General features: G+C 39.2%; 1 protein-coding gene across 1 annotated transcript in view; it reads left to right on the forward strand.

Annotated features, from left to right (window-relative positions):
* diaph2 (diaphanous-related formin 2) overlaps positions 1-12,464 on the forward strand; it is a 329,306-nt gene that overhangs the window by 311,163 nt on the left and 5,679 nt on the right. The window contains exon 23 of the mRNA XM_016282860.1: positions 11,756-11,777. Coding sequence (XP_016138346.1) covers positions 11,756-11,777 — 22 coding nt within the window. The remainder of the gene's footprint in view (positions 1-11,755; positions 11,778-12,464) is intronic.

The raw sequence follows: 12,464 nt of genomic DNA on the forward strand, positions 1-12,464 counted from the left end.
TTCCCTTCATGGCTCATTTGCATGTTTTATGGCCGGTCTGGAATTTCTGTAGTTTTAACCCAAAATATAGTACAAATCGTATGATGCGTTTCACAATCACATACTGTACCTCATTGTTTGAGGAATGAAAAGCAGATAATACTGATAGCAAGAAAGAAACATTTAGAATATATTAAACCAAAGATACATTCATAAACGCTGAATATCAGCGTTTAGGCTTTAACTAATACAAATAATGAGTGGTAACTCAGCTAATCTAATAGGGAAACGTACAAACATCACATGCAATATACCCGATATATTTGAAGAATATAATAGAGTAACGGTCTTTACGTGTGTGTGTGTGTTTGTGTGTGTGTGTGTTAGTTTGCTTGGTCAGCCAGGCCCATTGTGCATGGCCCCGGGGGTCATTTACATCTCTTTGGAATGTGTTTGAAACTCCAAATGAGGCGAGGGTGGTGAAACTGGTTAGCATCTCCCTGATGGGGGGGGGGCATTTGACATTTAGCACCCATATAAGTGTAACGTCTGTGACCAGGACTGTAATTTATATGCAAATGTCAAAAGCTAAAAGGGTCTCTTAAGCCATAAAACCCAAAGATCATGCATGATTCTACGCAGACGCTACACAACAGAGAAACAGATCACAACATACCCTAATCAGAAGCCATGGATGAACAAGGAGGTGCGACTCCTGCTGAAAGCCCGCAACGCTGCCTTCAGATCAGATGATGCTCAGGCCTACAGCAAATCCAGGGCTAACCTGAGGAGGGGCATCAAAAAGGCCAAATACTGCTACAAGCTAAAGGAACACTTTTCCAACTCTGACCCCCGACGCATGTGGCAGGGCATCCAGGTCATCAGTGACTACAAGCCAAGCAACTCCACTCCAACGGTCACAGACGTCTCTTTCCCTAACGAGTAACTGAATGACTTTTATGCTCACTTCGACAGTGACAGCAAGGAGACGGCCACCAATATCACACTCTCAGCAGACCACCAACCCCTCAAACTCACCTACACAGATGTCTACACTGCATTGAGCCAGATCAACGCACGCAAGGCTGCTGGCCTCGACGGCATTCCTGGACGTGTGCTTAGGGCATGTGCAGAGCAGCTCGCATGGGTCTTCACAGACATTTTCAACCTGTCCCTCACCCAAGCAACTGTGCCAACATGCTTTAAGTCCACATCCATTGTGCCAGTGCTGAAACACTCCTCCCCGACGTGCCTGAATGACTACCGCCCCATAGCACTCACACCTATTGTTATGAAGTGCTTTGAGCGACTGGTCCTTGCTCACCTTAAGAACTGCATCCCACCCACACTGGACCCACAACAATTTGCCTACCGTAGCAATAGGAGCACAGAGGATGCAGTATGCACAGTGCTGCACTTGGACAATAACAACACATATGTACGGATGTTGTTTGTTGACTTCAGCTCAGCATTTAACACTGTCATTCCCTCCAAGCTGACCACTAAACTTGGAGACCTGGGCATTAACACCTCACTCTGCAACTGGATTATGGAATTTCTGACCAACGGGCCTCAGCATGTTAGGTCAGGTCACACCTACTCCACCACCATCACACTCAACACCGGCTTACCACAGGGCTGTGTGCTGAGCCCATTCCTCTACTCCCTCTACACCCACGACTGCAGGCCTATGCATGGATCCAACTCCATCATCCAGTTTGCAGATGACACCACGCTGATTGGTGGTGAAAACCGCCCAACGCATCACAGGGACACCACTTCCTGCTATTGAGGACATCCAGAGGAAACGCTGTCTACGTCGAGCTCGCAGCATGCTTAAGGACTCCTTTCACCCTGACCATAGACTGTTTAACCTCCTGCCCTCCGGGAGGTGCTTCAGGAGCCTCCGGACAAGGACCAGCCGACTTAGGAACAGCTTTTTCCCTACAGCTCTCTCCTTACTGAATTCTGCCCGCTGACTCGTTCATAGTACACCTATCTGTATATCATGCTGATAGTATTTAAAAATCTGTAAATTATGTCCATAGTACTGCCTTATCTGTATATTTATTGTACATTTGTAACATATTGGAGACACTGTATATCCTGTACTTACTGCTTATTGCACTTCTGGTTAGATGCTAACTGCATTTCGTTGCCTTGTACCTTACATGTGCAATGACAATAAAGTTTAATCTAATCTAATATAATATAATCTAGCCTGCTATCGCTGCAAACAAATCAAGTCAGTGATCTGAACTCAAGAAGCAAATCATCCAAAGAATCATGCAAAGAAATCATATTTAATATAGATTTTGTTGTTTAATTGAATGACCTGATTCATTAAAAAGATCTGACTCAAAAGAATCATTTGATAATGAATACATATTACAGTATATTAGACACTGACACATTATACATTAATACTTCACTTATAAACCCTCATGAACATGCCAAAGACGATGACTTCTTTAATTTTAAGTTCATCTGACAAACCTATCATATGGCTTCAGGAGATTTGCATCTGTGCACATTCTCTGTCGCTGCATGGACATTTGTGTCCCCCAGAAAAAAACACATGGGTTTGCAACAGCTTGAGGGTGAGTAAATGTTGACAGAATTTTCATTTTTGAATAAAGTCAAGTCAAGTCACCTTTATTTATATAGCGCTTTTAACAATACAAATTGTGTCAAAGCAACTGAACAGCATTAATTAGGAAAATAGTGTGTCAATTATGCAAAATGACAATAGTAAACACTAATTTTTCAGTTAAAGGCAGTTCATCATTGAATTCAGTGATGTCATCATCCTGCTCAGTTCAGTTTAAATAGTATCTTTGCAATCATTTGCTATCAAGTCAACGATATTGCTGGAAATAAAGTGTCCCCAACTAAGCAAGCCAGAGGCGACAGCGGCAAGGAACCAGTGACCATCTGATCTGGATACAGACTGGATCTGGTGGCTACGGTGACCTCGGAATAAGAGAGAAACAGACTAATATTAGCGTAGATGCCATTCTTCTAACAATGTAGCAAGTACATCGGGTGTTATGAGGTGTTCCCGGTTCTGGTTGTCCTAATTAATACAGCCTAAAAATCCTTTAACGGATTTTAATATTAGAAGCGTATTAGTGTGTTATTGTGTTAGTGTGTAAGCCAGGTTAAAGAGATGGGTCTTTAATCTAGATTTAAACTGCAAGAGTGTGTCTGCCTCCCGAACAATGTTAGGTAGGTTATTCCAGAGTTTGGGCGCTAAATGGTCAAGTCAAGTTTATTTGTACAGCGCTTTTCACCATACAAATCGTTGCAAAGCAACTTTACAGCAAATTAAGTTTCTACAATATTTAGTGGTAGCTTATCAGTGGTGACTGTCAGTTAATGTACATATGGCAGAAATGTACGGAAAAATCAATTTAAGATGTAATAAAACAGACGATGAACACTATTAACAGCAATTATTATATGATGCAATCAAACTTATAGCACTTATAGCATTATAGCATAACCTATGTGGTAGTTCTGTATGTTGTTTCAGGGTTGGCATCATCTGAGGTCCTCTGAGGGGTTGGCATCATCTCTTCTCAGGTGTTCTGGATCCAGACTAAAGCTTGTGCAAAAAACAGAGAAACGAATAGAGACATAATTAGCGTAGCTGCTGTTCCAACCAAGCAAAATTGATTTGTTTAACCCAAACTAAAGAATAATAATGTGCATTTGATCAGATATAACTGCAGTACAAGATTATGAGATGCATTATTTGAATGCTTGGCAAAAGAGATGTGTCTTTAATCTAGATTTAAACAGAGAAAGTGTGTCTGAACCCCGAACGTTATCAGGAAGGCTATTCCAGAGTTTAGGAGCCAAATGCGAAAAAGCTCTCCCTCCTTTAGTGGACTTTGCTATCCTAGGTGCTACCAAAAGTCCAGAGTTTTGCGACCTTAGGGAGCGTGATGGATTGTAGCGTGGTAGAAGACTAGTTAGGTATGCAGGAGCTAACCCATTAAGGGCCTTAGAGGCAAGTAATTATATTGTGTAACTGATACGGAACTTAATAGGTAGCCAGTGCAGAGACTGTAAAATTGGGGCATAAATAAAGTAACCTTTAAAGGTAATTTTCATTTAGATTTTTTTTTTTTTTTTGCTGTATGACTCGTATTCCAGCACTCCACCAAGAGTAATTAAGATGTGCAAATGGTATCTTGAGACCTTGTTAGCAGAAAGCAGCTTTATCACTTCCATCCCTCCATTTTCTCATTCTTCCACCCCATCACACATCACTACTCCATCACTCTCATTTCACATTCCATGACAATCTCACCCACTGATTTATTACACGGCTTCCATCTTGTGTTTGCCTGTGTATCTGTGTATGTTTTTGCTCAACATATATTCAGTGTGATGTTCATCATGTGAATTTATAGAGCTCTCCCCCCTCAGTGCTTATTTGACATCAGATTTAATGGATGAGAAGACAGTGGCATGTCTGTTCTGGTCAACTTGCTGTTTCACACTCACCCATTTTTTGATTCATCCAAAATACAATCATGTTTGAAAGAAGAAATAGGATTGAAGAATCTATCGATCTATGTCATATCAACACTATCCATCTGTGTTTATCTTTCTATCTTTTTTGTTTTGTTTTTTGCAACCACACCAGCCATTTTCTTCCTCTATTTGTTTAGTTATCCATCAGTCTATTTACCTTATCATGCTGCCAAACCATCCATTCATGCTTCCATCTGTCTGTCAGACAATATCGTGGTATCCATTTGTCTAACTATCTTCTCTGTCTACTTACCCCACTGTCAATCAAAGCTTCTCTCTAACTGTGCAGTCTTCTTTAGCTGGGGAATAGCATTGGACTGGTTAAGCTTGTCTTAACTTCTGATTCATGCACCCACCTCCAAGTATATGCATATAATCACATCTGATACTTCATTCAGATTTTCGTGTTATGGATAAATAACATTTTCTTTTGTGCTTATAATGTTGTATGTGGAAACATGGGCCGTTGTTCATGAAACCCAGCCCTGCCTGGCCTTTAATAGGAGCTCATCCAAATGCTCATTCCAATGGCAAGCCAGATCTCTGCTGGGTCACTCTCAGTTTTGAAGGATCAGTATGGTGCTTTGGGGCCTAGCGCACATGATCCTAATGGATTAGCCACTCACCTTTCCTGAGTTGAACTTGGGGGGGGGGGCAGTGTTCACGCCAGAGGCCCCATCTGCCCCCAATGTTTCAGCCATGATGCTAACACAATGTTCCAAGAATAACAGTTTTTTTCACTCCAGAGGCCCCATCTGCCCCCAATGTTTCAGCCATGATGCTAACACAATGTTCCAAGAATAACAGTTTTTGCATCTCAATTTATGAATGCTTTACATGCAGTTACACTTTTGAGGTTAAATTATCTATCTATCTATCTATCTATCTATCTATCTATCTATCTATCTATCTATATTGTTGTTGAATGATGGTGATCTGTCAGATTATTTTTGTCTTTTGTTTATATATATTAGTGCTGTCAAACAATTAATCGCTGTAAGGGAAACAGTGATAATTTAGCTCAAAGGGAATCATTTAAGATTTTAAAGGGAATTTGGACAGAATCGCTGTCTTACGGCTGATCACTGAGACATCCAGCGATTCATTGAACGAGCCGTATGACATAAATTCTGCAATGGATATTTATATCCAAAATATAGTGAAAACACTATTAAATAGCACAGTAACAAGATCGGCAGTTTAAGACATTAACTTGTGAGCACAAAACACAAGATACTTCTCTTTTCAATATAAATAAGGCTTTATTGGATAAATCTAAGACATATAAACTAATCTAACACATGAACACACGCATTCACACAAGTTGCAGAAAGAGAGAAAGTGAGGAAATAATTAGTTTAAGAGAATGAAAATGTGAAATCCCAAGTTTACAACAATATGTGCAATTGCATAGATCTGAACAACCATCAATCACTTTATTAACCCTCGCATTGAGTTCCTCAATGAGGTTAAAATTTATATTAAATGCACCAGTTCAGCTAGGATCTGGAGGTACTTGTGTTGCGTTGCCTGTACGGGGGTTCCCTTTGTTGTCTGGTTGCCGAAAGGGGTTTCCCGCGGTCGCTGATTGGCTGGAAGTTCAGTTTTGGGAAGCCACTGGTTGGGCGTTGGCTGACGACGCGGATCTGTGGTCTGAAGTTGAGGTTTAGATGGCCCTTGAGGCACGGCGTTAGGCAAAACTTAACTCAGAAGAACACGAAACTCAACGGAAAATAAACTAAAGTAAAGAAATAGATGTAAAGTTTGATGAGACTAGGTGGCGTTTCTCCTCATGGTTTTGGAGGGGCTGGCGTGTAAGCCAGAGCACGCTCAAAAACTAAAGAAGCATGATAAAAAAAACATAGCTCACAGCTATGACTAAAAAGAAGAGAGTTAAACAAAGAGCGAACAAAGAGCGAGACGAGCCAAGAGCTAAGAGCGAGAGAGATGGTGTCCTGAGTATTTAAACTGGGCTTTTGGACATTCTTGGAATTGTCAATAAGTGTTCTTTTGTTTAAATGCTGTGAGCTACTCAAAGCTGCTGGTTGGTTCAGGTTTGTGGCGCCAGGATCTGATTTACGACATCCAGTGTCTTGGGCCTCTGTGGAATTTGGGCTCCTCGTGTTTCAACTGTTCTTTATCAAATCTTACATTGTCTGATTTGGTCTGATATCATACAACATACAAAATGAAAGCTTTTGTTTGCATAATATATGTGTGTGTTCTGTGTATATTTATTATATATCTATAAATACACACACATACAGTATATAATTTGAAAATATTTACATGTATTTACATGTCTATATATGCATATAATTTATATTATAAATAAATAAATATATATATATAAACATAACATATTTTTCTTAAATGTTTACATTTATGTGTGTGTGTATTTATATACACATAATAAATATATAATGTCAACAATTCTGTGTTTTTCTGTCAATATGGGGTGCTGTGTGTACATTAATGAGGAAAAAAAATTAACTTAAATGATTTTAGCAAATGGCTGCAATATAACAAAGAGTGAAAAATTTAAGGGGGTCTGAATAATTTCCGTACCCACTGTATATACTGTATATGTATGTATATATATATGTGTGTTGTTTTCTAATTTAATACAAGAATTAATATAGTTTATGGAGTTATGAGTTAGATGCACATTTTCAAACTTATTTTTATAATTATGAACCTAGACTTATTTATAATTTATTGCATTCCTTCATATATAATGGCAATACATGACGGTGTGTGTGTGTGTGTGTGTGTGTGGGTGGGTGTGTGTACTGTAATTCAGGTGCTTTTCTTTTATTGGAATTGTTATTTGATCTGTAATGATTTGTCTCATTATTCATCATTATTCACTTATTGAATTAAATAATGATTTTAGATCAAATATTCAACTATTTTGTCAAACTGCATGAATTTACGTATGAGCTTAAGTGTTTTAATCATTTTTTGTTTTGTAAATCAATTTAGTTCTCTCCCACAGATCTCCCCCCGAATTCATCAAATAAATGGGAATCAAAAAAGTCTGTAGGTTCCAGCTCGACCTGGTTTTAATGGCTTAATTCAGGGCTAATATACTCCGATAGCTTGTACGTAAAGTACATAAACACATTCAACGTTGTTGTTTTTTTTTTGAAAAAGAATGGATGGGGAGTGTTTGAAAGCACAAGCTGTGTTTCTGTTACTGCATAAGCACATTCCTGTTTGACTGCTGAAGTTTGCCTCCCTACAGTGCTGCAGAGGTGTTGATTAGTGCTGTAGATTAGCCTTCGGCTCCAATCTATTGGAAAGTATTTTTCATCTGATGGTTTGATGCATGTGTGTGCCTTTGCTTCCCTGCTCCCTTCTTTTAAGTTACTTTTTGTTTTAGATCTTAAATTCTGCCATCTCTTTTGAAAACCAAGCTGGTCCACCACTCAGAGACTGTCTTGTCCGTCTTGAGGATCCCAATGAGAACTCTTGGCAAGTGTGACCGTCAGCCGTTTGATATCCCATCAAACATGGTCCTACTGCTGTGCCTGTAAAAGGGAAAGATACTAGGCCTGCCGGCACTGGACACCAGCCGTAGTTTCTCGTCCCTTCCCTTGTTTGTCCCGGGAACAGATCTGTCAGGGCCTTCCTGCTGCAGAGATAAACTAGTGCATCGCTCTCTCTCCTCTAAAAATAAGCATTTGTTTATCGACATGTGTTGTGATTTCCAGCTCTCCTGTGCCGTATTGTGTGCCAAGCTGTCAAGAAACATTACTCTAAGGCCTGGCTCTCCTTTCAGCTCTGGCCAGCCGAGAGAGTGCAGCCGAGCAGGACAATGCAGGGTGCTGGGGGGCAACAGGCTAGCAAGCTTTCGCAGAAATCTGCTAAGACGTTGCCTTTTAACTAAGGCTGTGGTCCTCGCTCTTTATCGAGAGCTTGAAACTTTAATGCACTCTTTAAGGTAGAAACTGTGGAAAGTGAAGGGCAATGCTGGTATCGAATATCTGGGTCATATATCCAAGGTAGCTAGCGTCTAAATGGAGCCTGGCTTTGATTGAAAGGCATATTAGATGAAAGGGGAAAAACTCAGATCTGCGCTGATCGATTTTGGCATATTTTAATTGCTGCTTTACTTCATTATTTTCATTAGTCTGACTCTTAACAAACTGTCAGATTAGACGTTTCACATCTCCCATCTTTGTTTAGAAATGGCTCTGAAAAAGATTTAGGGAGAATGCAGACCAGACCTCCAGCTTATCTGAGCTCTCATCCATCTTAGTTTGATGAGGAAAGCTCATGTTTGCAAGCTCTGTTAGTGGATCTGCGGTGGCTGAGTTTGACAAATGCCCCGCACTTGCTCTAAACATCCGTAATTTCAGCAGAGCGTGGTTATTTAAAGCAGGATTTTAGAGTCTTGTCTCACTTGTGTTTCTGGTGTCTCTCTTGCTTAAATTAGGGCAGAGAATGCACTTATGAGCTCACATCTCAATGTGGAAAAAGAACCAGGATATCAGCCAATACTTAAAGGATTAGTTCATCCCTAAATGAAAATTCTGACAGCATTTACTCCCTCATGTCATTCCAAATCCGTATGATTTTCATTTTCACAAAAGGAGAAATTTTAAATAATACAGTTGGTTGTTTCATATAGTTGCAATGAACCGAGACTGGAGCATTCAAGCTCTAAAAACGATGCAAAAGTGCCATTAAAGGTGTCATAAAAGTGGTTCAAATGACTTCTGTACTATTCCACATCTTCTGAAATGTGGGTGAAATGTGTCAATATTTACTAATAATGTTCACATCTAGTGTATGACAGAATCAGGTGAATTGGAAAACTGGACCAGTCTTTGTGAATTAATCATTAATTGAATCACCTAGTTTATTGAAAAGATAAGACTCAAAGGAGTGATTGATTTGCTAATTAGATATCACTACTTGTCTCATGAGCACTGACTTAAATTTTCAGTGTTTTCCTTACACAAAGCTACTGTATGACTTTAGAAGAAGAAATATAGTGCACAAATTGTATAAAAAATATTTATGGTCTTTTTTGCTCCAGTCCTCATTTACATTTATTATATAGTAAATAATCTAGATACTTTTCAGAAGGAAGGTCATAAGGGTTTGGTCTTTGTTAGACATTTTTGAGTAAACAAATTATTTTAAGCTTCTAGTGTGTTTATTAATGTTACATAGTGGTTGGACATTTGTAGCTTTTCAAAGGCTTACCGAGCAAGATTTTTTGATCAGACGTTAAAGTGATCTTAATCTTCAAAGTACACAGCAGAATTTTCACAGCATTATTTAGTGTCAAATAATTATTCTTTCCTTCTTTTTTTCTAGCACTGAACAACATCTTTTTTTCTCATTGAAATGACTCGTGCCACATTTGATTAAGATACGGCTGCTTTTTAAAACATACTCATTTAACATAGCTTGGTGTGACAAACAACCTCAAATTAGACCCTGTTATGTGTCTTGTATGCAGTATATATACAGTGGTGGCCAAAATGATTAGAACACTGGTATTTTCACCAGCTAAAAATGGTTTTAAGTCAGTTATTTCTATCTTTTGCTGTAGTGTGTCAGTAGGAAATATCAGTTTACATTTCCAAACATTCATTTTGCCATTAATTGTAATAATCCAGTGAGATTTTTGTTTGCACAAGGAGTCTGACAACAACCAGTTCTCCACACAGAGATCTGATCTCATCATCGTCCAGTCTGTCTGGAATGACATGAAGAAACAAAACAAACTGAGTCAGACTAAATCCAGAAGAACTGTGGCAACGTCTCCAAGATGCTTCAAGAAACTATATATATATATATATATATATATATATATATAAATTTGGCTGTTTGTATACAAAGTTTCAACCAGATGATTTGAAACAAATTCTGCTTCACAGATTTTTTTTCTTCCTCGAGCAAACAAACTAACAAGCAAAAATACATTCTGCTGTAACACATATGCCCACTTACAGTATGTTTTAGCTTTTACCATTTTTGCCACAACAGATCAAGGTTCCAGAAGCACCCTTTTCGGCTGTCTCAGGGTCAGGCACGTCTTTGACCTTCCATTCTCCATTTATGCAGCTGAAGTAACCTTCCCAACTTACTCTGCTGCTGCCTCAAAACAATTACTCTCAGCTTTGTAGGAAACCTTGGTTTGTGCAACTGTAGGTTTTACTCTCCTAGCCCCATAACTTACAAATAAAGAAATAACCCTCCCCACCATCACATCCTCTTTATATTTCCTGTTTCTGGTGCTGGTGCTCCATTACCCATGGAGCTTGAGTCTGGCAAAGGCATGCTGAAGATTAGAAGAGTAGATAGCTAGTTGCTACTGCTGCAGTGTGTTCTCTCTCTCTCTCTCTCTCTCTCTCTCTCTCTCTCTCTCTCTCTCTCTCTCGCTCTCTCTCTCTCTGTCTCACCTCCCTCTATGGCCCACAAGCGATAAACATTGTGTGTTGACATATGGCCCTCACTGATTTAATCACCTTTATTACATTTTGTCATTGGAAAAATATGAAGTGATACAAGTTTGCACATTACGGTGTGTGTGTGCCTGTGTGTTTTTTCTTGGCACAAAGGTCTATCCGAAACAACAGATGCATAACCAAAAAGTGTTTATTTGAAAATATTTGTCTTTACGCATTTAATATTTATTGCATACATATTGAATATTTGAATTGCATCAAACATGTAAATTATTCACTGTCATAATTACCTGTGTTTATTCACATAGTTACTACTCGACTGTTGATTGAAGCTTATTTGTTATTCATGGAGCAAACCTTGTGCCAAAGGACTCTCCTGATGATGTAACTTCATATAATTACAGGCAGATGACAGTAATGCAAAATTCATCATTATGTCGTTTAATCGCTTTAGAAGAATGCACAGGGGGCCATCTGGGGCCTATCTCTCAATCATACAGTGAAAGTGTCGGATAGGCATACAAGCCTACACCAACTACTCAGTCCTTTGTGAGTGTTTGTGTGCTTTTTAGTAATGTGATGTTCGCCAATCTGTGCTAATCCCATGATCCCCCTCTGCAACGTATTATGACGTTTTGATCACGTTTCACTCCCCCTCCTCCATCAACACTCACTAAACACTGAGAAACAATAGCATCATTTAATTAAGTCCTGGAATACAGACTAGTGTGCAACCAAATGTTCTTATTTTTTCATGAATCTCTTTCACTCCCATTCTTTTTCTTTGTGCATCCAACTTAAAGACGTTGCCTCCGGGAAAAGCAGGTAAAAAAGCCATCAAACCCAAAAGCACTTGACAGATTTGTGATCAGTGGCACAGTTCTCCTGAAATTGTCTAGTGGTGTATTTTTATTGTGGAAGTGAATGCTCACCCTTTAGAGAATAGCTTCATTATGTGTCCCCCAATAGAAATCGCTGCTGGTTGGTGTGATTGTTGCTGTAGATTGGGTATTTTAGACTGAAGTGCCTGAGATCAGAAACTTAGAGAGCTTTTTAACCCAAATTAAGAAAAGGAGGAAAGTATGTTTTGTTGGGTGGTTGGTTTGTCTTTTCTGCCCATTTATTGAAGCATAGACTTTTTCCCCCCATCTAAATCTCATCTTCAATCTGCTGAGCTCGAGAAATTATCTGAAGTGTTGCTCTCTAGAGGTTATTTTCCCTGTCTGGCCAAATGCTCCAAATGTCTCTATGTTCCACTCTCAAACAATAATGCCATAATACTTTCATCCATTTTCAATTTGGACCACAAACTTGAGGAACTGCCACTATCCCTCCCAGATCCCAACAAGACTGTAGTCTGTGTTGCACCTTCCAATATACCTACAAAATAGGCATCTTGGAAGAAATTGGCAAAACAATGGCAGTGTTTTAACTAGGCATTTGTTTACCATCTCTGTCTTCCACTCCCTCGCTCTCAGTGTGGGTACTTCCTCTGTTTAATATTTCCTCCCC

This window comes from Sinocyclocheilus grahami, unplaced genomic scaffold, assembly GCF_001515645.1.
Source record: "Sinocyclocheilus grahami isolate Dianchi unplaced genomic scaffold, SAMN03320097.WGS_v1.1 scaffold167.1, whole genome shotgun sequence".
Taxonomy (NCBI): domain Eukaryota; kingdom Metazoa; phylum Chordata; class Actinopteri; order Cypriniformes; family Cyprinidae; genus Sinocyclocheilus; species Sinocyclocheilus grahami.